The sequence below is a fragment of the Leuciscus leuciscus genome (genome assembly GCF_965113295.1).
Source record: "Leuciscus leuciscus genome assembly, chromosome: 7".
Taxonomy (NCBI): domain Eukaryota; kingdom Metazoa; phylum Chordata; class Actinopteri; order Cypriniformes; family Leuciscidae; genus Leuciscus; species Leuciscus leuciscus.
This window is the reverse complement of record NC_138731.1, coordinates 113,261-140,097: the sequence shown is the minus strand read 5'-3', so window position 1 is coordinate 140,097 and position 26,837 is coordinate 113,261. Positions and strand designations below refer to the sequence as shown.

The window sequence follows — 26,837 nt, the reverse complement described above, 5'->3', positions numbered from 1 at the left end:
TTCTGTCCTCCCCTTTACTTGCCGTGACTGACTGCCTTCAGAATATAGTTTGAGAAGTGTCACATGATCTGTGTTTTTTTTTTTTTTTTGCTCAGTTATGGTTATTTATTATAGAGAAAATCTGTCTATATTATATTAAGTCTGAATATATATTAAGATAAGAATTTATTTAAAAATAAAGAAACCTTGCGGAACCCTTCATAGCTTTCTATATTAGCGAAGCGTGTGAGACGATTGGGGTTTATTTCTTGTCGCGTTGATTCACACCAACCAAGTTTTATCAATTGTCATTTAAAAATCCATATAGACACTGAGAATTACTACACAACTGTATTCATGAAGCTTCCCGTGTGTGTGTTCAGGATGAAGAAGAGGAGATTAAGCTGGAGATTAACATGCTGAAGAAATACTCTCATCACAGAAACATTGCCACGTATTACGGAGCGTTCATTAAGAAGAGTCCTCCAGGACACGACGACCAGCTGTGGGTTAGTGACGCTCTCTCACACACACACTTATACTCGAGAAACACTACACACACACACACACACACACACACACACACGCTCATACTCGAGAGAAACGCTGCATACACACACACACACACACACACACACACACGCTCATACTCGAGAGAAACGCTGCATACACACACACACACGCTCATACTCGAGAGAAACACTACATACGCACACACACACACGCACGCTCATACTCGAGAGAAACGCTGCATACACACACACACTCACACTCGAGAGAAATGCTGCATACACACACACACACACACACACACACATGCTCATACTCGAGAGAAACGCTGTATACACACACTCTCACACACACACACGCTCATACTCGAGAGAAACGCTGCATACACACAAACACACACACACACACACACGCTCATACTCGAGAGAAACACTACATACGCACACACACACACGCACGCTCATACTCGAGAGAAACGCTGCATACACACACACACTCACACTCGAGAGAAATGCTGCATACACACACACACACACACACACACACATGCTCATACTCGAGAGAAACGCTGTATACACACACTCTCACACACACACACGCTCATACTCGAGAGAAACGCTGCATACACACAAACACACACACACACACACACGCTCATACTCGAGAGAAACACTACATACGCACACACACACACGCACGCTCATACTCGAGAGAAACGCTGCATACACACACACACTCATACTCGAGAGAAATGCTGCATACACACACACACACACACACACACACACACACACACACACACACATGCTCATACTCGAGAGAAACGCTGTATACACACACTCTCACACACACACACACACACACGCTCATACTCGAGAGAAACGCTGTATACACACACTCTCACACACACACACACACATGCTCATACTCGAGAGAAACGCTGTATACACACACTCTCACACACACACACACACACACGCTCATACTCGAGAGAAACGCTGTATACACACACTCTCACACACACACACACACACACACACATACACGCTCATACTCGAGAGAAACGCTATATACACACTCTCACACACACACACACACACACACACACACACACACACACACACACACACACACACACACACACACCACACGCTCATACTCGAGAGAAACGCTGCATACACACACACACACACACACACACACACACACACACACACACATACACGCTCATACTCGAGAGAAACGCTGTATACACACACTCTCTCTCACACACACACACACACACACACACACACACACACACGCTCATCCTCGAGAGAAACGCTGCATACACACAAATGTTTCCAGTCCAAAAAATAATAATTCATGGACACGATTTGAAAATGTTAAATGTTCCTGAAAAAAATTGTCAAAAATGAGTTCACTGGTAGTGGAATTTCTCCTAGTGGAAGCGTTTGGTAGTGTGCACAAACACATGACTGCTCAAAGATGAAAGATATAAAAATATCACTCGATCCAGGTTCAGAATTACTGGTAAGAATGAACTCACAACGAACAGAAGTTCAGATGAGAATGAACAGAATAAACCAAAAACATAGAAGAGGAAAAAAGATTAGTACATACTTGCTCACATGTTGTTCACATACAAGTAATCACAATGTAAAAGCATAGGACACAATTTTATGAGGTTGTACCACACAGGAATCAGACCACAATCTCTGGGTCAGGTGCTTGTCACTCATCTTGTTCTCACCTGTGGGAAGACGTGTGTTCACACAGATGCCGAAGTCCCATAGTTCAAGAGAGAATCAACTCAAAATGAAGATTTTGTACATAAATGCACTGCATTTTGTATTCAGATGAGATCATTCTTAGAAAGGCACAATATCTGAAACGGAAGCAACTCTTGCACCATTTCTGGCCACAATAGCTCTTGCGGTCTGGGCATGTGCCATACTGGATACAAACCCACGACCTGAAAGATAGCAGATTTCCCACTCAGTTGACACTGATTCAGATCTCATGACCTGTAGGTGGCGCTATATTGATCAAAGTTGGGCCGAGATACAGCCTCTGAACCAATTTCGGGTTGACTTCGTTAAGTTCACGACATCATAACTTTTGAACAGAGATGAATAAAAAAAAATTCTGTTTAAAGATCATCTGAGCCAATTTTCACAATTTTTCTAGATCAAATTGTTCAACCGTTTCAAATGTGAATTTCTGAACTGGTGGTGGCGTTATAGAGTTGGTCCTAGGGACCCCAAAGTTGACCAGAAGTCTATTCATTACCATCACTACAAGTGTGCCAATTTTCATAATTTTCTCATGTTCCGTTCACAGGGCTGCCATAGACTCCCATTCGGGAAGAATAATAAAAGTAACAATTCCAGTAGCTGCTAGTACCTTCAGGGCTTGGCCCCTAAAAACATTATCGAACTAAAATATTATAATCATTTCATTTTAATAAAACATTTCGGTCATTTTTAACCTGTATGCGTACAGTACCAGAGGGTTAAATCTGTCATTTTTTGGAATCAATTGTAAAGAAATCAATTTTAGTTTATCCAGTAAAATTCCAGTTGGATCTTGATGGATTCTTTGTGGATTCTTACTTGATTCCTATGGGTTCAGTTATTATTAAAATCTCCTTCAAGATATTTTTCATCATAAATAAAGTCTTAAAATGCAGATGGCTGCTTCACAGGTTAACACTAAATGCCAAATCAATTTTTGATAAAGTTAAACCTAGAGACTTCATTCCCATTACCTTTGGTGATGACAGAAGAACCTGACAGTTCCCAGAAATCACTCTGCACAGATCCAGACTCTGAGGCCTCGATGTTCTCGAGAGGTCTGGAGACAAGTGCATTTGCCGCTGTTTGCTGAGATGTTATCAGTAAATGATGTATGTGCAGTAAATCTGTGTCTGTTGTTTGTGTAGCTAGTGATGGAGTTTTGTGGAGCTGGCTCAATAACAGACCTTGTGAAAAACACGAAAGGAAACACACTGAAAGAAGACTGGATCGCGTACATCTCCAGAGAAATTCTCAGGGTATGAAGCGCATGTTGACACTAACATGACAGTGGATCTGTGTGTTTGGAGCTGCTGATTGAGTCTCTCCTCTCCTCTCCTCTCCTCTCCTCTCCTCTCCTCTCCTCTCCTCTCCCTCTCTTCTCCTCTCCCTCTCTTCTCCTCTCCTCCCCCGTCTCCTCCCCTACTCTCCTCCTTCTCCTCTCTCCTCTCCCATCCCTCTCTCCTCCTCTCCTCTCCTATCCCTCTTTTCTCCTATCCCTCTTTTCTCCTCTCCTCCTCTCCTCTCCTCTCCTCTCCCATCCCTCTCTTCTCCTCTCTCCTCTCCTCTCCTATCCCTCTCTTCTCTCCCCTCCTCTCCTCTCCTATCCCTCTCCTATTCTATTCCTCTCTTCTCTTCTCTTCTCTTCTCCTCGCCTCGCCCCTCCTATTCTATTCTTCTCTTCTCTTCTCTTCTCTTCTCTTCTCTTCTCTTCTCTTCTCTTCTCTTCTCTTCTCTTCTCTTCTCTTCTCCTCGCCTCTCCCCTCCCTTCCTCTCTTCTCTTCTCCTCGCCTCTTCTATTCTGTTCTATTCTATTCTATTCTATTCTATTCTATTCTATTCTATTCTATTCCTCTCTTCTCTTCTCCTCGCCTCGCCTCTCCCCTCCCCTCCTATTCTATTCTGTTCTATTCTATTCCTCTCTTCTCTTCTCTGCTCTTCTCCTCGCCTCGCCTCTCCCCTCCCCTCCTATTCTCTTCTCTTCTCTTCTCTTCTCTTCTCTTCTCTTCTCTTCTCTTCTCTTCTCTTCTCTTCTCTTCTCTTCGCCTCGCCTCTCCCCTCCCTTCCTCTCTTCTCCTCGCCTCTCCTATTCTATTCTATTCTATTCTATTCTATTCCTCTCTTCTCTTCTCCTCGCCTCTCCTCTCCCCTCCTATTTTATTCTATTCTATTCCTCTCTTCTCTTCTCTTCTCTGCTCTTCTCCTCGCCTCTCCCCTCCTATTCTATTCTATTCTATTCTATTCCTCTCTTCTCTTCTCTTCTCTTCTCTTCTCTTCTCTTCTCCTATTCTATTCTATTATATATTCTATTATATTCCTCTCTTCTCTTCTCTTCTCTTCTCCCCTCTCCTCCTCTCCTCGCCTCTCCCCTCCCCTCCTCTCCTTGCCTCGCCTCTCCTCTCCCCTCCCCTCCTCTCCTCTCCTCTCTTCTCCCCTCCCCTCCTCTCCTCGCCTTGCCCCTCCTCTCCTCTCCTCTCCTCTCCTCTCCTCTCCTCTCCTCTCCTCTCCTCTCCTCTCCTCTCCTCTCCCCTCTCCTCCTCTCCTCTCCCCTCTCCTCCTCTCCTCGCCTTGCCCCTCCCCTCCTCTCCTCGCCTTGCCTCGCCTCTCCTCTCCCCTCCTCTCCTCTCCCCTCCTCTCCTCTCCTCCCCTCTCCTCTCCCCTCCTCTCCCCTCCTCTCCTCTCCTCTCCTCTCCTCTCCTCTCCTCTCCTCTCCTCTCCTCGCCTTGCCTCTCCTCTCCCCTCCTCCCCTCTCCCCTCCTCTCCTCCCCTCTCCTCTCTCCTCTCCCCTCCCCTCCTCTCCTATCCCTCACTTCTCCTCTCCCCTCCTCCCCTCTCCTCTCCCCTCCTCTTCTCCCGTCCCCTCCTCTCCCCTCCCCTCCTCTCCCCTCCCCTCCTCTCCCCTCCTCTCCTATCCCTCACTTCTCTTCTCCCCTCCTCTCCTCCCCTCTCCTCTCCCCTCCTCTCCTATCCCTCACTTCTCCTCTCCTCCCCCGTCTCCTCCCCTCCTCTCCTCGCCTTGCCTCGCCTCGCCTCTCCCCTCCTCGCCTCTCCCCTCCTCCCCTCTCCTCTCCCCTCCTCCCCTCTCCTCTCCCCTCCTCCCCTCTCCTCTCCCCTCCTCCCCTCTCCTCTCCTATCCCTCACTTCTCCTCTCCTCCCCCGTCTCCTCCCCTCCTCTCCTCCTCTCATTGCCTCTCCCCTCCTCTGCCTTCTTCTCTTCTCCTCGCCTCTCCTCTCCTCTCCTATCCCTCACTTCTCCTCTCCTCCCCCGTCTCCTCCCCTCCTCTTCTCCTCTCCTCTCCTCGCCTCTCCCCTCCTCTGCCTCCTTCTCTTCTCCTCTCCTCTCTCCTCCTATCCCTCTCCTCTCCTCTCTCCTCCTCGCCTCTCCTCTTCTCCTCGTCCTCCCCTCCTCTCCTCCTCTCATTGCCTCTTCTCTTCTCTTCATCAGGGGTTGGCCCACCTGCACGCTCATCACGTCATCCACAGAGACATCAAGGGCCAGAATGTGCTGCTGACTGAGAACGCAGAGGTCAAACTAGGTCAGATCTCTACTGATTCTCTGCTTTCTCTACACATACCCCGAATACTGTCACATCTCCAGTCCTCGCGATTTGATGCATGCGGTAGACAAGCCTTTTATGGAAGAGTTTTCTCAGACTCATGAGAATATCCTTTCTTGAACAAAATCATCAGGAAAAAACAAACACTTGCTTGTTTTATTTGTTTTCTGTTTTCACTCAGGTAAATCTGACAACATCAAGTATTATTTTTAAATGTTGTTTTAGATCACTCCTTTCACTCATTTAACACACACGGTTGATCATGGTTAAAATGATACTTTAAAGGGATACTTCAGGATTTAGCATTAAGCTTTGTATTAGTAGAAAACCTGTAGTATTTTCGAATTACCCTGCTTTCCACCCTCATATCCCCCTGAGACAAGAGATTTATGTATTTTTTGTCTGGAAAAAATCCTCCGATGACGCAAAAATCGTCATTTTGCGTCATCGGAGGATTTTCTGGCCAGAGGCTAAAGACTACAGCCAGTAGAAGGCGTTGTTCCGCATGTTTTCAGGCCGCCCATAGAGAGTGGGATCTCACTCACAGAATGTACACACAGTGTCAGCCGTCTTTCTTTGGAAGCTAAGCTAACAGGCTTTTGTTCTGTGAAGAAAGCAGTAGGAGTAGTAGGAGAATGCTGAGTAGTAGGGGTTACCATCCTCTTTTTCCCGGACTTGTCCGGCGGGCGAGATCGTTGAAAATGTCCGGGATTCAGCTTTTGCGTTCTGCAGTCGCCATTCTTTGTTTACATGCACACCTTTTGTTTCAGTCTAACTGAATTCATTCCGATTGGTGAATCTGAATGTAGTGTTTACATGAACGCTAAACAAGTGCCCGGTTGATGTGCGTTTTACCATTGCTAAGAAAATTCCCGCTCCTCCGTGAGAGATGCGAGACCGGCGCGTCTCAGTGATGACGCCACCAGCCTCGCGCCGTTCTCCCGCGGCCGTCAGCCTCGTCCTGCTCGCCACAGTAAACATGATGAATGGCGACTGTAGAACGCAAAAGCCGAATCCCGGACATTTTGGGCAATCTCGAAATCCCTGGCAAACTCATCACGGAGTCTCAAATAGTAGCCAAGCCTTGTTTTCAACTGCGCTCTCTTACCGGTAGGCGTGGCCTCCTAGGGCAGCGAAGCAAGTGCATTCTGGGAGTTGTTGTCTTTCATCCACATAAGCCAAAAATACGTTTTCTGGCTTTTCTCAGTCTAGAAAGCTCCAAATTAAAAAATTTCTTCACATTTCTTCTACATAAATGACCTATTTTAAATACACATTCATCTTTCCAGAGGTGAAGTATCCCTTTAAGTGTGTACATTAGTCGGTTAATTTCCTTTCATTTTTTCAGCTTCATTTTGTTGTTATTTGATATCATTTATAAAATAACATATATTTAAATATTTAAAATATAGAAATGCCTCATTTCATTTCATTAAAGTTTAGAATCATCCTTTCTGTGAAAATAACCCACAGCACCACCTAGTGTCCAACCAGCGCTAATACAGTAAAACCGGCTGAATGCAGATACTGTATCTGTGTGAAAATGATGCATAATATTAAATAATTCACTTTTGGATTTTTTATTTTACACATTCTGGAGGGCAGAAGCAGCTCCTAACAGTAAATTTAGGTTGTGCAGATTCTGGCTAAAGCTACTTAATTAATGTACAACTATGACTAAATGCTTACGTTTTACCTTCTAATGTAATCAGACACACTTTTGGTGTCCTTGTGTAATTCAGCATGAGAGTGATTGACACACGGTTGATTTCTCTTCTTCTTTGCTAATGTTAATGGCGTAGCGGATTGATGGTTTACGTAAAGCAGCGTAAAAACAAGCAGGTTAAAGATGAAATGGTGCCAATCTCTGTCAGACATGGACAGCAGTTTCACAACAAGTATATTCTGGCCTCAATGCGGGCGTACACGGTCCGAGTTCGGATACTCGGGAGGTCGTGAGATATTGCACACGTTAGAGTCAGTTATCCTGATAATCGCGTCAAAGCAGCTGGTACACGGCACGACTGTCCTGCACGAATTTTATTCTAGTGCTTTCACGCTAAACACAGAGACCGGAGCTTTCAGTGTTGCAAGCATCTCCACCATTAGCTTCAGATAGAAAAATGACAGAAATGTGTGTGCAAATGATTTGTTGAAAAACAGAGAACAGTAGCCATTCCTTTCAACATAAACAACATAAATAGAGAGAGAGAGAGAGAAGTGTGTGTGTGTGTGACGGTGTATGCACATGCTGTATGGTTGCTGCCACTGAGCTACAGCCCCATCGATCTAGCCTGTGACGTGGTTGTGTATGATTTGGCAACAGGGGACAGCCTATACGCTTGTGAAAATCGGGCTGACTCCCCGAATTTTTTAAACATGTCTTAAAATTATCGGGAGGTCGGGAGGTGCTCGTAACGTGCTCGGCTCGTAATTCCTCTCACACGCTGCGAGCCGCGACCATGCGAGCATCACCGATTTCCACGCGATCATCTGCAAGCTCGTAAAGTAGCACAAATCGCACCGTGTACGCTTTAGTGAAGTTGCTGTACATGATGAGATCTCACCCAAGCGTCGCTTATGCAGAGCAGATCGTCGACTCTCTCCCCGCTCACCTTCTCCATAAAGCCTGAATTAAGTTTTCTTGAGTCCATGTAAGCGTGATGCATGTTGTTGGTGTGTGTGAGCTGATGTTGGCTCTCTGGGTCTCGTCTGCAGTGGACTTTGGCGTCAGCGCTCAGCTGGATCGAACCGTCGGCCGCAGAAACACCTTCATTGGAACGCCGTACTGGATGGCTCCGGAGGTCATCGCCTGTGACGAAAACCCGGATGCTACTTACGATTACAGGGTAATAACCTGCACACACACACACATGTCCCAGGCCCTCATGGGAAGATCAAGCACTGCAGGAACATTCAGCATGTTAAAGGGATAGTTCACTTTGAAATAAATTTTTGGTATGTTTTAGCTTACCTCAAGGGCATCCAAGATGTAGGTGTCTTTTTTTCCGCAGTAGTTTCAATTTTGATATTTTTAGGTCAAACCGTTCTTGTCTGTCAGTCATAATGCAGGTCTATGGTCACGGTCTCAAAACACATGCACAGAGTCCAAATTAAAACAATTCCCCGTCGTCCAAATTAAACAATTCCCCATCGTAAGTACACATTGATGGCCTAAGACACGAAACGAGCGGTTTGTGTGAGAAAACGAACAGTATTTATATCGTTTTTACCACTTATACGCAGCCATGTCCAAGTGCTCTGATCTGACGTGTACGCAGACTGGTGCATAGATATATACACTAGATGTCGCCTTAAAGACATTCGTTCAATGAACTGCCGTAGACAAGGCGACATCTAGTGTGTATATATCTATGCACCAGTCTGCGCACACGTCAGATCAGAGCAATTCGACATGGCTGCGTATAAGTGGTAAAAACGATATAAATACTGTTCGTTTTCTCACACAAACCGCTCGTTTCGTGTCTTAGGCCATCAATGTGTACTTACGATGGGGAATTGTTTAATTTGGACGACGGGGAATTGTTTTAATTTGGACTCTGTGCATGTGTTTTGAGACCGTGACCATAGACCTGCATTATGACTGACAGACAAGAACGGTTTGACCTAAAAATATAAAAAATTGAAACTACTGCGGAAAAAAAGACACCTACATCTTGGATGTCCTTGAGGTAAGCTAAAACATACCAAAAATTAATTTCAAAGTGAACTATCCCTTTAAATAGATGCAGTTTAAACACTGAGCTGAATGAATGAGCTGACGAGACGATGTTCTGCTTTCCCTGTAGAGCGATCTGTGGTCCTGTGGGATCACGGCTATAGAGATGGCGGAGGGCGCTCCTCGTGAGTACTCCATTACACTCCTCCTCTCTCATCTTCCTTTCTTTCTGTCTCTTGATGTCCAGTTGCTTTTACTCCACCATTAGTCCATTTTAGAGGAAATTAATGCATTTGCTGATTTAAAGCAGGGGTGCCACAGCAACAACACACACACCTGTAGTTTTCCAATAATCCTGAAGGACTTGAGGAGCTGGATCAGGTGCGTTTAATTAGGGCTGAAGACTGTGGCCGTCCAAGAACTAACCCTTAATTCTGTCAATTCTGTCATTTACATATGACTTTCTGTCCTCGTTGGAGCTGCTCTTGTCTTACTGAGGCTCCGTAACAGTCGTCCACCTCACTCTTGTGGTGATATAGCTGCATATATTAGATCATTTGTCTCATTTGCATACTTTAAAATATGCAATTGGTTTTCACACACAATCAGTCACGACACAATTAAAAAGTTTGGTCGGACATTACCTTTAATATCCTGAATTGATAACTGGGTTTCATGGGACGTGTGTGTCGGTGTTTTGCAGCGTTGTGTGATATGCATCCCATGCGCGCGCTCTTTCTCATACCCAGAAATCCTCCACCCAGACTCAAGTCCAAGAAATGGTCAGTACCTTCATCTTATTGTCGTATTGATGCCAGCAGGTCAAAGGTCTCTGGTGCTCCTCCAGAAACGCTCTCCTCTCCCGTGATCTTGTTTTCAGGTCCAAGAAGTTCTTCAGCTTCATCGAGGGCTGTCTGGTGAAGAACTACACGCAGCGGCCGCCCACCGACCAGCTCCTGAAGCATCCCTTCATCAGGGACCAGCCCAACGAGAGGCAGGTGCGCATCCAGCTCAAAGACCACTTGGACCGCTGCCGCAAGAAGCGCGGAGAGAAAGGTAAGGGTGCGGGTCCTGTCGCCACAGAGAGTGTGCGCTAGTCGCTAGTGCTCGCGTGTGACGTGTGCTTGTGCTCCGACCGCAGATGAGACCGAGTACGAGTACAGCGGCAGTGAGGAAGAGGAGGAGGAAGCTCAGGAGCAGGAGGGAGAGCCCAGGTATGACGCAACACACTGCCAAGAATATGAAACCGTTTGAAACACAATGAACATACCCAGATTACAGAGCTCTTCTTGCTCCTCCTCTGGATTCGATGAAATACGTTAAGATGAAATATCCATGTATAAAATTTCAGAGTATGTGGTTTTTGCATTGGTGTGGTTTCAGTTGTTCTCACATTTATTACATACATTAAGCATAAATTTCAGAATGTAAGTGATTGATTGGTGTATCATCAGTTCTTCATGAAAACGTTTGTATGCAGATTTAATGCACAGATTTATGTGTATAAGAGCTGCACGATTCTGAATTAATTGAGAATCACAGTTTTTTCACGATTCTCCCATGATGCTAAAAGAGAAAACAAAATAACATGCAATTGTTACGGCCGTCTAGGGGCCAGGCCACTACAGAAAAGATTCTTGGACATAGGCTTAATTTGTGGGTATTTACTACAGTGAAGGAAAGAAAAAAAATGTATTGGGAAAACCTTCCGGTCCCAACAAGGCCAAAAAAAACATAAACAAAACCCAAAACTCAACCTCATTAAAAGAAAATACAAGATTATCTTCCCTACCTACCACATTCTTCAAACAGAAACAATGAAAATAAATGGCATCAGAAACCAATAAATCAATATTTACAAGAATTTACAAAGTATGAACAAATACTACAAATAAAGAACCAAAGTACAAGCTCAAACACAAAAACAACACAAGGGCAACTAACCCAAACGTCCACAAGTGGGCGGTGAAAGAAGCTCCTGAAGAAGGCGAGTGGAAGCCTGTTAAACTCCTAGAGTCGGCCAATAGGAGGCAGTCTCCAATAATGACTAGCCAATCCGGAGCTGCCACCTCTGCATCTCAGAACACATACATAAGCAGCAAGAGAAACAACTGCGGTTATAACAGCAATTTACTGGAGCTTCTGACAAAATATTAATTGCTGCAATCTATTTAAAAATATTCTATTAATTAATAATAAAATCAGTTTGAATGAATGATTCAATAACTCGCTCATAAAGACTTGTCTCATTACTGGATGAATCAATGTTTTTTAACGAATATCTTGAACAGATGATTCAATGACTCACTCAAAGACTTCACTTCAATGAGGAATACATTTTTTAACAGACACTTGTTGCCACCTACTGGTGTAGCGATGCAATTGATTGAAGTTACTACCGTTGACATCAGTGTTTATTTCCAAATTATAAACTTTTATCTTAGTACTAATGTGATTATTCTGAATGATTGTAAGACAAATGTGGATACTGTCATTTAGGAATAATATGTGTCTGCCTGAATCGTGATCTTTTAACGATTAGTCGTGCAGCTCTCGTATGTACGCGTCCAGTTTTGGAGAGATGCACATCAGCCCGACACCTATAGATCAGCCTCTGACTTATTTATCATTACAGTTTAATGAACAGCTGAAAATAAATTGAAAAGCATAGAAATGACTTGACTCACAGAAATTCATCACATCTTTAAAAAAGTAAATTTTTATTGGGAATATAATTTTTCTCAGCTCTAGATAGTTAATTGGTTAGAAGTGGCTCTTTGTGAGAGTGGCTGGAAAAGTCCTATAGTTGGAGCAGTATGGACCAGTGTGTAACTCTGCTGTGTTCTGAATCCCGCAGCTCTATCGTGAATGTCCCGGGCGAGTCGACTCTGCGCCGGGACTTCATCCGTCTACAGCAGGAGAATAAGGAGCGCTCGGAGGCCATGAGACGACAGCAGCTCCTCCAGGAACAGCAGATGCGCGAGCAGGAGGAATACAAGCGCCAACTACTGGCAGAACGGCAGAAGCGCATCGAGCAGCAGAAAGAGCAGAGGCGGCGGCTGGAGGAGGTGAGCACACACTGTGATGCTGTTTAACTTCCCATGCCACATCTGAACCAGCCAAACACAAGAGTCACTGCACCTTTAGGAAGAGTTTAGAGATGTCTAGGGTTCAAAAAACAATCGGCGAAGTGTGTCAAAAGCCTGCACTCTAAGAACAACTACATCCACCACTACAGTGGCAAACATTTCTGTCACATGTGATCAATTCCTGACCAAATTTATGAGCCTTATTGGATCATTTAAGTCACATGTTCACCAGTTGGTAAAATCACCCATCACAAAATACATTTCTTCTGCAACAATATGATCCTACAAAAATACGCATTGCATGTACTATAGCAAAGGAGAGGTCAGTTAAAGATCTCCGTTTGACCCTTTAGGGAAAAAAAAACTAAACATTTTGAACAACATGGGTCACATGATCATGAACTCACATGTCACAACATGGCAGACAGTGAGTCTTCAATGATATGAGCCTGTTAATCCAACTAGAACATCCATAGTATAGCGAAATAGTTTGGCGAAATTTGCCATTTTGAAAGCAAAATTGACATCTTATTCTTTAGTTGGTCAAATCCTACAATAACAGTAACCCTTTCAGCTGCTCTTTCTGTCTCAGTTTACAGAGACCGTAATGTATTCAGGCGAACCTCGCATTGGGATGTCACATGGCAGGTTTAAAACATGTGGTTATTGCAGTGCCTCATGTGTGATGAAGGACACAGAACAGTTAGGCCCTTCTGTCTTTATGTTGAAACTTAAAGCGGCAACTTTTACGAAGAACAAGCAACTCAAGACAACACCATTATTGAGTTGAAACTTAAGGAAATGTCAATAATGATTGTAAGCTTAACTGCAGAGTGATTCTTGTGTACTGCAGCAACAAAGACGAGAGCGAGAGATGAGGAGACAACAGGAGCGAGAGCAGAGGAGGAGAGAGCAGGAGGAGAAGAGACGTGTGGAGGAGATGGAGAGGAGACGCAAAGAAGAGGAGGAGCGCAGGAGGGCAGAAGAGGAGAAGAGGAGGGCGGACCGCGAGCAGGTGAGTTAGGGCTAACCCTGACCCTAACCCTAACCCTAACTTCATCACTAATCATGGCCCTGGTCTTCAGTGTTTGGCCAAGCACATCTGTCAACTCAAGCAAAGCATTTCGTGAGCTTAGAATTATAAGGTTCTATCTCCGTTTAGGGTAGTTCCGAGATATTGAGCATCAAAGTTTTTACATCCCAGCTGGCAATGGAGAGATGGAACCTTTTTATTTTATTAATAACTACTAACAAAATATTTTTTTACAAAAATAACACCACACAGGCATTAATAAACACCTAATGGATCAGATTATGTCAAAAACTCAATTTTGACCAAAAGTGGAGATAGAACCTTTTAATTCTAAGCTCACGATTTGTAGCTCAAGATAAGATGTGAGGGAGGAGGGAAGACACTCCTGGTCATTGGTTAAAATTGCCATTTAAAGGGATGGTTCGGAGTAATTTCAACCTAGGGTCCTTTGCACCATGACCTCGAGCCAAACACCCCCCCAGAAGCCTTTTCCCCTTGGTCGAACATTATTAAAGTTAGAGCTTATCTAGAGATATCAGCCGGATGGGTTGGTGCAGGCGCTAATGGATCCTATGATGTATCTCATAAATCACCCCACTAATAATGCCCAGAATGGCACTTCTACAGTCGTACAAATAGCTTCTGTACTCATAAAACGAGGCATTGGAAAGTTTGTAAGTATCAGGAGTTTATTTAAATAACACGTTGAGGTCACTTCCGGGATTTGGGAAAAGCCTGTAAAAGTAGCGTGATCACCCGGTGTTGCTGAAAAAGTTTTTTGGTATATCCAAAAATGTATTTTCATTTTTAACTTATTTATAATTGTTGCAAACTGGTACTACCAACAAAATATTAGTGCATTCCTGGAACTGGGCGTCGTTACATCTTTCCCCACGCTCCGTGATATCCATCAGCCTAACTGCTGGTGTGTGTACGTGTGTGCGCGTGTGTGAGGTGTGTGTGGTGTGTGAGAGAGGTGTGTTTGTGTGTAACCCCTGTGTTTGCTTGGCAGGAGTACATCTGACTGTAACGTGTGTGTGTGTGTGTGTGTGTGTGTGTGTGTGTGTGTGTGTGTGTGTGTGTGTCAGGAGTACATCTGACTGTAACGTGTGTGTCTGGAGCACATCTGACTGTAACGTGTGTGTGTGTCAGGAGTACATCCGCCGGCAGCTGGAGGAGGAGCAGAGGCACCTGGAGATCCTGCAGCAGCAGCTGTTACATGAGCAGGCCATGTTACTGGTGAGTGAATCTCTGAAGGTTTGTTTGACTCTAAGGCTACGTTCACACTGCAGGGCTTAATGCTCAATTCCGATTTTTTGAAAAAATTCGATTTTTTTGCAAGGCCGTTCACATTTCCAATTAAATGCGACCTTTTGTGATCTCCTGTGTGAACGTGAAATGACCCAGAAGTGACCCGCATGCGCAGAAGAGTACTCAACGGTCAACGACGTCACTTATTGTTTGCGGAAGTAGCTAAACTTTAACTGTGATTCTCTCTCTCTCACACACACACACACACACACACGAACGCGCGCAGCGACCGTTACACAAGAGCCAGACAGCAGCCGCTGACCTATCTAATATCAGATTCAGCACAAATAAGTTAACATAACGTATATATAATGGCCGTGGGCTTTTATTTATTTATTTTTTAATTAACGGGCTCGTCGAGGTCGACCCGTTCGGCAGATTTACCTCAGCTCGACGAATATGCAGTCCGTTTTCGAAACGACGACTACTTCAACGCAGGATTAAGACGTTTTTCGCGTATCAATGACGTGCGGGTCGGATACATGCGACCTGGCCGTTCAGACTGAAGTCGCATTTGAAAAGATCGGATATGTATCGGATTTGGGACCACATACCCAAGTGGCCTGGGTCGCATTTGAAAAGATCGGATCTGTGTCGTTCAGACTGTCATGAAAAGATCAGATACAGGTCGCATAGGGGCAAAAAAATCGGAATTGGGTCGTTTCAGCCTGCAGTGTGAACGTAGCCTAAAGGTTTGACTCTGAAGGTTTGTTTGACTGAAGGTTTGTTTGACTGAAGGTTTGTTTGACTCTGAAGGTTTGTTTGACTGAAGGTTTGTTTGACTCTAGCGGTTTGTTTGACTCTGAAGGTTTGTTTGACTCTGAAGGTTTGTTTGTTTGACTCTGAAGGTTTGTTTGACTCTGAATGTTTGTTTGACACTGAAGGTTTGACTGAAGGTTTGTTTGACTGAAGGTTTGTTTGACTCTAAAGGTTTGTTTGACTGAAGGTTTGTTTGACTCTGAAGGTTTGTTTGACTCTGAATGTTTGTTTGACTGAAGGTTTGTTTGACTGAAGGTTTGTTTGACTCTGAAGGTTTGTTTGACTCTGAATGTTTGTTTGACTGAAGGTTTGTTTGACTGAAGGTTTGTTTGACTCTTAATGTTTGTTTGACTCTTAATGTTTGTTTGACTCTAAAGGTTTGTTTGACTGAAGGTTTGTTTGACTGAAGGTTTGTTTTAGAGCCCGACCGATATATCGGCGGGCCGATATTATCGGCCGATATTAGGCATTTTCCAAACTATCGGTATCGGCATTTATAATGGCCGATAAATGAATATTTAAAAAATAAAATAAAAGCGGACGAAACACCCTTCAACCATGTTATGAGTGTTGGCGCTGCATAGTTTGTCCACCAGAGGGCACTATACAAGTAAGATCGCTTGGGCTAGAGGAGTGGTTACGAACAGAGTCCAGAGTTCACCTGAGTCGGGAGACGGCAGCGCCGGATGATTCTGTCAGCATTAAAGACTTTTAAAATAATTTAACTCGCGTTCATGTTTGAATGCCTTGTGTTTGTGATGCAAAAGACTATGCGCGCTAACCATTACCATAGTAAACGCTTGAAGAAATCAGACCAATCATAAAGGCTATCACAGTCATGTTTTTATTTTATTTGTCAGTAGCCTACGTCTCGTCTCTTTATACCGGACTATCATAAAATAAAGCAACTTTTTTTTCGGGAGCTTCCTCTGACTGAAAATATCTGTATGGGAGTCGAGAGAGTGCTAAAGCTCCTCAGGTCGTATTTTTGGTGGCATATATTTGTAGAAATTATCATTCTTTCTAAATGTGATGTAAATATATCCTGTAACTAAGTTACCAGATAAACAGAAACAGACACGACTGAAGAAGTAAGTGTGTCCTCTTTCTTTTGTGAAATAGACCTAACGGTAATTTATTTCTGAGTGACTAATGTGCAATTTTGACATAAATTAATTCATTATGATCGATGTATCACTTTTTATTGTAAACCTGTGGTAAAACATCGATGCTTGGGTTTTAAATATTCAAGTAAACAACAAAAATGCCAGCAAACGGCCGCTTTTATCATGTTTGTTTTCAACGCTGTTTCCAGTGATTTCTGATTAGTTTTCTGATAAAACTAACATTTGTTGGTGAAATGATGGGTTAGTGTGACGTTGTTCCAGAGAGGCGTGTTACGGGCGTGTTTTAGTGAAGCGCTGTGGAGCTTCTGGCCCGACAGTGGAAACGCAGGCCCGGTGCTATTAGCCCGGCATGGCCCGTTTAAAGCCCTGGCTCGCACTGGCCCGACAGTGGAAACGCAGGCCCGGTGCTATTAGCCCGAGGCTATTAGCCCGGCACGGCCCGTTTAAAGCCCTGGCTCGCACTGGCCCGACAGTGGAAGAGCGGCTAATGAGCTTGGAAATCACAACGAACTTATTCTGCCTAAATAAAGTAATGATTACTGTATTTATAACTAGCATATCTGTAGTTCCAGTCTCTGCATTGTAAAATGTAAGTTAGGCACGCGAGGAGTGAACATTTAGACATAGAGAAAAAGTATCAAACATAGCCTGTGCATAAAATTTAGCTTTTCTTTTACACGTGTGTGAAATCCAAGTGTGCGTTGATGACTTCGTTTAGCCGCAGCATTAACGAGTCACATAATGTATTTAGTGCATCACTAAGTAGGAGATTTTAGAAGGCAGGCAGCAAATGATGATTGAAAATGGTTTGTTGTAGCTTGATGGAATAGATGGATAGAATTAAAAGAGTGCAGGTAAAGGGATAAGCAAGTTGACATTGTAATTATAAGGAAGCTTATAACATTGACATTTGGCAGATGCTTTTATCAAAAGTGACTTGCATTGCATTTCAAGGTACACATTTACAATCTTATCAGTTCTTCACACACACACACACACACACACACACACAATTATTATTATTACATAATTGAATTATTACTGTCAATATTAATAATATTTGTTTTGTTCAAAGGACTTTAAGTTTCATATCTTAAGTTTGTATTTTTATACATTATATTTATCAGAACTTTAATATATTCTGTTCTGTTGTGACAATAAAACAAACAAGTTTATTTTTAAACTGCATTATCATATTATTTTAGTAAGGCTGAGGACTCTTAAATAACGACAAATAACTAATGTTAGGGAAATCTGTTCATGTTTTGTTACGCGTTTCTGGATTAAAAAAAAAATATATATATATATATCGGCCGATATATCGGATTTTTAAATCACCAAATATTTGTATCGGTATCGGCCTTAAAAATCCTTTATCGGTCGGGCTCTAGTTTGTTTGACTCTTAATGTTTGTTTGACTCTAAAGGTTTGACTCTGAAGGTTTGTTTGACTGAAGGTTTGTTTGACTCTGAAGGTTTGTTTGACTCTGAATGTTTGTTTGACTGACTGAAGGTTTGTTTGACTCTGAAGTTTGACTGAAGGTTTGTTTGACTCTGAAGGTTTGTTTGACTCTGAAGGTTTGTTTGACTGAAGGTTTGTTTGACTCTGAAGGTTTGTTTGACTCTGAAGGTTTGTTTGACTCTGAAGGTTTGTTTGACTGAAGGTTTGTTTGACTAAATGTTTGTTTGACACTGAAGGTTTGTTTGACTGAAGGTTTGTTTGACTGAAGGTTTGTTTGACTGAAGGTTTGTTTGACTCTGAAGGTTTGTTTGATTCTGAAGGTTTGTTTGACTGAAGGTTTGTTTGACTGAAGGTTTGTTTGACTCTGAATGTTTGTTTGACTGAAGGTTTGTTTGACTGAAGGTTCGTTTGACTGAAGGTTTGTTTGACTCTGAATGTTTGTTTGACTGAAGGTTTGTTTGACTCTGAATGTTTGTTTGACACTGAAGGTTTGACTGAAGGTTTGTTTGACTGAAGGTTTGTTTGACTCTGAATGTTTGTTTGACACTGAAGGTTTGACTCTGAAGGTTTGTTTGACTGAAGGTTTGTTTGACTGAAGGTTTGTTTGACTGAAGGTTTGTTTGACTCTGAAGGTTTGTTTGACTCTGAATGTTTGTTTGACTGAAGGTTTGTTTGACTGAAGGTTCGTTTGACTGAAGGTTTGTTTGACTCTGAATGTTTGTTTGACTGAAGGTTTGTTTGACTCTGAATGTTTGTTTGACACTGAAGGTTTGACTGAAGGTTTGTTTGACTGAAGGTTTGTTTTGTTTGACTGAAGGTTTGTTTGACTGAAGGTTTGTTTGATTCTGAAGGTTTGTTTGACTGAAGGTTTGTTTGACTCTGAAGGTTTGTTTGACTCTAAAGGTTTGAATCTGAAGGTTTGTTTGACTGAAGGTTTGTTTGACTCTGAAGGTTTGTTTGACACTGAAGGTTTGTTTGACTAAAGGTTTGTTTGACTGAATGTTTGTTTGACTCTGAATGTTTGTTTGACTCTGAAGGTTTGTTTGACTCTGAAGGTTTGTTTGACTGAAGGTTTGTTTGACTAAATGTTTGTTTGACACTGAAGGTTTGACTGAAGGTTTGTTTGACTGAAGGTTTGTTTGACTGAAGGTTTGTTTGACTGAAGGTTTGTTTGACTGAAGGTTTGTTTGACTGAAGGTTTGTTTGATTCTGAAGGTTTGTTTGACTGAAGGTTTGTTTGAAGGTTTGTTTGACTGAAGGTTTGTTTGACTCTGAATGTTTGTTTGACTGAAGGTTTGTTTGACTGAAGGTTCGTTTGACTGAAGGTTTGTTTGACTCTGAATATTTGTTTGACTGAAGGTTTGTTTGACTCTGAATGTTTGTTTGACACTGAAGGTTTGACTGAAGGTTTGTTTGACTGAAGGTTTGTTTGACTCTGAATGTTTGTTTGACACTGATGGTTTGACTCTGAAGGTTTGTTTGACTGAAGGTTTGTTTGACTGAAGGTTTGTTTGACTGAAGGTTTGTTTGACTCTGAAGGTTTGTTTGACACTGAAGGTTTGACTGAAGGTTTGTTTGACTCTGAATGTTTGTTTGACACTGAAGGTTTGACTGAATGTTTGTTTGACTGAAGGTTTGTTTTGTTTGACAAGGTTTGTTTGACTGAAGGTTTGTTTGATTCTGAAGGTTTGTTTGACTCTGAAGGTTTGTTTGACTCTGAAGGTTTGTTTGACTCTAAAGGTTTGACTGAAGGTTTGTTTGACTCTGAATATTTGTTTGACTGAAGGTTTGTTTGACTCTGAATGTTTGTTTGACACTGAAGGTTTGACTGAAGGTTTGTTTGACTGAAGGTTTGTTTGACTCTGAATGTTTGTTTGACACTGATGGTTTGACTCTGAAGGTTTGTTTGACTGAAGGTTTGTTTGACTGAAGGTTTGTTTGACTGAAGGTTTGTTTGACTCTGAAGGTTTGTTTGACACTGAAGGTTTGACTGAAGGTTTGTTTGACTCTGAATGTTTGTTTGACACTGAAGGTTTGACTGAATGTTTGTTTGACTGAAGGTTTGTTTTGTTTGACAAGGTTTGTTTGACTGAAGGTTTGTTTGATTCTGAAGGTTTGTTTGACTCTGAAGGTTTGTTTGACTCTGAAGGTTTGTTTGACTCTAAAGGTTTGAATCTGAAGGTTTGTTTGACTGAAGGTTTGTTTGACTCTGAAGGTTTGTTTGACACTGAAGGTTTGTTTGACTGAAGGTTTGTTTGACTGAAGGTTTGTTTGACTGAAGGTTTGTTTGACTGAAGGTTTGTTTGACTGAAGGTTTGTTTGACTGAAGGTTTGTTTGACTCTGAAGGTTTGTTTGACTCTGAAGGTTTGTTTGACTGAAGGTTTGTTTGACTGAAGGTTTGTTTGACTCTAAATGTTTGTTTGACTGAAGGTTTGTTTGACTGAAGGTTCGTTTGACTGAAGGTTTGTTTGACTCTGAATGTTTGTTTGACTGAAGGTTTGTTTGACTCTGAATGTTTGTTTGACACTGAAGGTTTGACTGAAGGTTTGTTTGACTGAAGGTTTGTTTGACTCTGAATGTTTGTTTGACACTGAAGGTTTGACTCTGAAGGTTTGTTTGACTGAAGGTTTGTTTGACTGAAGGTTTGTTTGACTGAATGTTTGTTTGACTGAAGGTTTGTTTGACTGAAGGTTCGTTTGACTGAAGGTTTGTTTGACTCTGAATGTTTGTTTGACTGAAGGTTTGTTTGACTCTGAATGTTTGTTTGACACTGAAGGTTTGACTGAAGGTTTGTTTTGTTTGACTGAAGGTTTGTTTTGTTTGACTGAAGGTTTGTTTGATTCTGAAGGTTTGTTTGACTGAAGGTTTGTTTGACTGAAGGTTTGTTTGACTCTAAAGGTTTGAATCTGAAGGTTTGTTTGACTGAAGGTTTGTTTGACTCTGAAGGTTTGTTTGACACTGAAGGTTTGTTTGACTGAAGGTTTGTTTGACTGAAGGTTTTGTTTCACTCTGAATGTTTGTTTGACTGAAGGTTTGTTTGACTCTGAATGTTTGTTTGACTCTGAATGTTTGTTTGACTCTAAAGGTTTGTTTGACTGAAGGTTTGTTTGACTCTGAAGGTTTGTTTGACTCTGAAGGTTTGTTTGACTCTAAAGGTTTGACTCTGAAGGTTTGTTTGACTGAAGGTTTGTTTGACTCTGAATGTTTGTTTGACACTGAAGGTTTGACTCTGAAGGTTTGTTTGACTGAAGGTTTGTTTGACTGAAGGTTTGTTTGACTCTGAAGGTTTGTTTGACTCTAAAGGTTTGTTTGACTCTGAAGGTTTGTTTGACTCTAAAGGTTTGACTCTGAAGGTTTATTTGACTGAAGGTTTGACTCTGAAGGTTTGTTTGACTCTGAATGTTTGTTTGACACTGAAGGTTTGACTCTGAAGGTTTGTGTGACTCTGACAGCTGTTGTGTTGCAGGCGGACGAGCGGCACAGGAGGAATGTTCAGGGTTCTCCTCAGGCCGCGGTGATGCCGAAGCAGCCGCCCGCTGTACCGCCGCGCTCAGAAGCCTTCTCCAACGGCAGTGTGTCCGAACCGAGCCATCGGCCCGCTGATCCACAGGTAACTCGACTTTTCTTCTCATTAAGATGTGATGTGGACTCTAGTGATTTTATCTGGAAAAATTACCATTTAAATGGCCATTCAATTAATTTTATTTTTTCAGTTTATGATTAAGACTTCCGGTTATATTACGGGTTCTGTGTTAGTGAAGTTCAGTTTCAGCATTTGTGACTTAAGGCCCTATGTACTTCAAGTGAAATCGAAGAACGATCTGGTGTGACATCAGGCCAAAACTAATTTGTTTGAAGTTTGTTTCGTAAGTTACAAAATGAACTTTCAGGAAATGTTTGCTCCAGCTGGGAAACCGCCATTGGTCAGTGGTGATGATGTAACAGGTGGGTGTGGCTCTGGGGCTCCGCCTTCTTTGAGGTGTAAATCATTTCCGGTTCATTGAGTTCATCAAGGTCAGATGCCAGTAAAACATGAACTCACTGAGAGACGCTTTCTAGCAGAAACTGAAGCTGTAATTTTCACTGAAAGAGTTTGTTGTGTTTATGTTGTTATTGAGAGGAAAGCGCAGCACATATTACATATTCATCTAAATGTCGCTCTCAGCATCGTGAACGGCCTCAGGATGTTTGCTAACAGTATGTCGCTGTAGAGCTATTCTTCTTTTTACCCCTAAATAAAGAACGAAAAAGAACTTTGCTGTGAGTATATCAGGGCCTTTAATGTTAATTACCATAAAATATATGTTGAAATACTCGCCGTTTCAATAGTATGACCACAAGACATAAATCATGATAACACTCAGATTGTTTTAGAGTTATAAATGACTTGCCTATTCTGTGAACTTTGTATCTATGCGAAAATGTCTGCACTTCCATAATGTCTGAAAGCTGCGAGAAAGGGAAGCACTAATGATGATGAAGCCCTGATACCCATGTTTCCACTGTCGGCCTAGAGCGTGCTGGTGCTTCCCGTGGCCGAGGTGTTTCCATCGGGCCGAGGGCCAAGCGTTAGTAATGCCCTGATCCAGAGCGGGTGATCACCAACAGCTGGAGTTTTTCTCAGGCAGGAGAGGCTCAAACATCAATGCTTAAGACACTTAGAAGCATTTAAAGCTTGAAATTCACTTTCAAACACCAGCAAGTTAAAATAACTTTGAAATTAAATAATAAAATAAGTTTGAAATAACTTCTGGTTGTGATCTGATGTGGATTCTGATCACCGTATGAGGCAGAAATATGTTATTTATAGATTTATGTCATGATAAAGTATGGAAGCTTGTTTCTGTTACAGAATTTTAAAAAAGAAGGTAATTGCAACATTTTATCTCACAATTTGTACTTTTTTCTGACATTATTTCTCAGAATTGTGAGCTTTGTCCACATGCTACCCATTATCATAATAAATGCTTGTTGTTAAATACCAGAAAACACTTGAAGAACATAGGCAAATCATATATGATCATAAGTGTGTTTTTGTGGTTTGATGTTTGTTCTGTGAATATGTCAAGTCACCTTTATTTATATAGCGCTTTTTACAATACAGATTGTATCAAAGCAGCTTCACATTGATAACATGAAAATAATACAACAAAGTTTGTTTCTAGAAGAAAAATTGCGTCATCGTCCACCCTAAGTAAGGCAGATCAATAATATTGTTGAATATTAAATGTCCCCAACTAAGCAAGCCAAAAGCCAAGGCAACAGTGGCAAGGAACCAAAACTCCATCAGTGACAGAATGGAGAAAAAACCCTTGGGAGAACCCAGACTCAGTCGCTCAGTTCTCCTCTGGCCAACCAGCGAACAGTGTATGATTATGATCCAGGCAGCATTACAGGTCAGAGGTCAGATTGGACCTTGGGACTTCAGGGATGCGTCATGGATGGGTCCAGGTGCAGGTCCACCATCTGATCTGGATACGGCCGGGGTCCAGCTGACTTCAGTAAACGGAGAGACTGGTTGACCCTTCAGGACTGCGTTGTCATCATGTGCAGGCGCAGGTCCTTCATCAGATCTGGATACGGCCTGGATCCGGCAGACTGCGGTAAACCTCGGATAAACAGAGAGACTAATATTAGCGTAGATGCCATTCTTATGATGTAACGAGTACATCAGGATTTATGGGAAGTGTTTCCGGTTCCGGCTGACCTAATCTATGCAGCCTAACATTGAATTATAGAAGTCTATAATGAGTTATGTCCGTTTGTTGATCCCAGACCTCCAGATCTCCATATCTGGCTCATATCTGCACCTGTGTGAGAGAGAGAGCTCCCTCTGCTGCTCGGTCTGAAAGGAGAAACTGAGGCCATAAGTGTGTGTGTGTGTGTGTGAACTCCCTCTGTTGCTGGAAGACAGGAGAAACTGAGGCTGTGTGTGTGTGTGTGTGTGTGTGTGTGTGTGTGTGTGAGTGAGAGAGAGAGCTTCCTCTGCTGCTCGGGCTGAAAGGAGAAACTGAGGCTGTGTGTGTGTGTGAGAGCTTCCTCTGCTGCTTGGGCTGAAAGGAGAAACTGAGGCCATAAGTGTGTGTGTGTGTGTGTGTGTGTGTGTGTGTGTGTGTGTGTGTGTGTGTGTGTGTGTGAGCTCCCTCTGCTGCTGGAAGACAGGAGAAACTGAGGCCGTATGTGTGTGTGTGAAACACAGCCCGAGGCTTGTTGACCGTCAGTGCTGAATAACTGCCAGAAATAAATAAAATAATCGAATAAATTGTTGTGGTAATCATCATTATGCCACAAATGCTGTCAACTGAACTTGACATATTGAACCTGGTATATCTGCTTCCCGGACAATGTTAGGAAGACTGTTTCAGAGTTTTGGTGCTAAATGGAAAAGGATCTACCGCCAGCAGTCGATTTAAATATTCTAGGTATTATTAACTGGCCGGAATTTTGAGATCGCAATAGACGTGAAGGACTATAATGCGTTAAGAGCAGCCATCAAGTGTTAGACAGTATTCTAGGCTATTACGTAAGGATATTTTTGGTCCAATTAGAAACTCTGTTTTTTCTGAATTAATTAGTAGGAAATTACTAGTCATCAAACTAAGTTTCGTCGGGGCACGAAGAAATATAGAGCTGAGTATCATCAGCATAACAGTGAAAACTAATGCCATGCTTCCTAATGATATCTCCTAAGGGTAGCATGTACAGAGTGAACAGCAACGGTCCTAGTACTGAGCCTTGTGGTACGCCATACTGAACTTGTGATCGATGAGACATCTCTTCATTTACTGCTACAAACTGATAACGGTCAGATAAGTATGATTTAAACCATGCTAGTGCAATTCCACTAATGCCAACATAGTTTTCTAGTCTATTTAAAAGAATGTTGTGGTCAATAGTATCAGATGCAGTAGTAGACGGTTGCATAGTTATAATTTTGTCCCTGATATTATCAATCTTATAAGTGCAGAAGTCATTACTGCTGTGCTGCTTGGAAACTTCTGGGCTTGAAGCTTTATTTTTCGTTAGTTTAGTCACGGTTTCAAATAAATACCTAGGGTTATGTTTATTTTCTTCTAATAGGGTTGAAAAATAAGCAGATCTAGCAGCTTTTAAAGCCTCTCTGTATGCAATCGAGCTCTCCTTCCATGAAATGCGAAATACCTCTAGTTTTGTTTTCTTCCAGTTGCGCTCCATCTCTCTGGCTGCTCTCTTAAGGGCCTGAGTGTGCTTGCTGTACCACGGCGTTGGACTATTTTCTTTAATCTTCTTTTAGCGCAAAGGAGCAACTGTGTCTAAAGTGCTGGAAAAGAGAGAGTTAAAAGTTTCTGTTGCAATATCGAGTTCTTCTAAGCTATCCGGGATGCTGAGATGATGAAACTGATCAGGAAGATTATTAATAAAGCAATCTTTAGGGGCAGAAGTGATAGGTCTAACATATTTGTAACACGGCTTTGCAGCTTTGGCTAAATGAAGTTTACACGAGACTAGATAATGATCTGAGATGTCATCGCTCTGCTGCAGAATTTCAACCGCTTCGGTTAGTCTTTATGCCTTTGAGGGCGAGCAAACTCAGTCAGTGTCGTGTTGACTCATTCTCTGCTCAGACATCAGCGCTCAAAGGTCAACTTCCAAACATCAGCGCTCATTGTGTAATCGAGTCCTGTTTGCTCATCGTGTCCTGATATGACATCACTGGTCACATGCTGTGCTGTTCTGGTCCTGATATGACATCACTGGTCACATGCTGTGTGTTTGCAGGATCTGATATTACATCACTGGTCACATGTGTGTGTTTGCAGGATCTGATATGACATCACTGGTCACATGCTGTGCTGTTCTGGTCCGGATATGACATCACTGGTCACATGTGTGTGTTTGCAGGATCTGACGGCTCTGGCGAAGGAACTTCGTGCGGTGGAGGACGTGCGGCCTCAACACAAAGCCACGGATTACTCTTCCTCCAGTGACGACTCCGGCACCACTGATGATGAAGATGATGAGGAGGTGGACCAGGACATCGGGGACGAGTCGACGTCCGGCCCGGAGGACTCGCGGGGAGGAGGGTGAGCTTACACAGAACCTGTACTTGCATCTGTTGGGTCAGCAGAGATTCCATTAGACATCAAAAACAACAACATTTAGCTCAGGAAACCCCACTCATGTGCCCCCTAGTATGATGGAGAGAATGCCAGTTTTGATTTAATGTATAAAGAATAGTGCTGTTCACTTCCATGTGCTGTTTTAATGTTCATCTAGACACAATGGTTGTTTGATTGACAGCTCGTCTAGACTCAGTAATGGAGAGGCAGAAGCAGCGAAGACGATGGTCGTGCAGGACGATGATGCCTCCTCTACGCCATGCAAAGACAGCACACTCGTCTTGAGACAGGTGACGCACACACACACTCACACACACTCACACACACTCACACACACACTCGCACACACAAACACACTCACACCCACACCGTCTGATAACTGATAATGAGTGCAGATGGATTCTATAATTCAAAACTATACAGTAAACAAACACAC

General features: G+C 42.7%; 1 protein-coding gene across 2 annotated transcripts in view; it reads left to right on the top strand.

The window, feature by feature from the left end:
- LOC309502697 (mitogen-activated protein kinase kinase kinase kinase 4-like) overlaps positions 1 to 26,837 on the top strand; it is a 75,480-nt gene that overhangs the window by 27,560 nt on the left and 21,083 nt on the right. For both annotated transcript variants that reach the window (XM_082175166.1, XM_082175165.1), the window contains exons 4-17: positions 363 to 488; positions 3,434 to 3,544; positions 5,731 to 5,821; positions 8,561 to 8,691; positions 9,652 to 9,706; positions 10,225 to 10,303; positions 10,402 to 10,577; positions 10,663 to 10,735; positions 12,379 to 12,589; positions 13,464 to 13,625; positions 14,796 to 14,882; positions 21,769 to 21,912; positions 26,184 to 26,365; positions 26,583 to 26,691. In XM_082175166.1, coding sequence (XP_082031292.1) covers positions 363 to 488; positions 3,434 to 3,544; positions 5,731 to 5,821; positions 8,561 to 8,691; positions 9,652 to 9,706; positions 10,225 to 10,303; positions 10,402 to 10,577; positions 10,663 to 10,735; positions 12,379 to 12,589; positions 13,464 to 13,625; positions 14,796 to 14,882; positions 21,769 to 21,912; positions 26,184 to 26,365; positions 26,583 to 26,691 — 1,737 coding nt within the window. The remainder of the gene's footprint in view (positions 1 to 362; positions 489 to 3,433; positions 3,545 to 5,730; positions 5,822 to 8,560; positions 8,692 to 9,651; positions 9,707 to 10,224; positions 10,304 to 10,401; positions 10,578 to 10,662; positions 10,736 to 12,378; positions 12,590 to 13,463; positions 13,626 to 14,795; positions 14,883 to 21,768; positions 21,913 to 26,183; positions 26,366 to 26,582; positions 26,692 to 26,837) is intronic.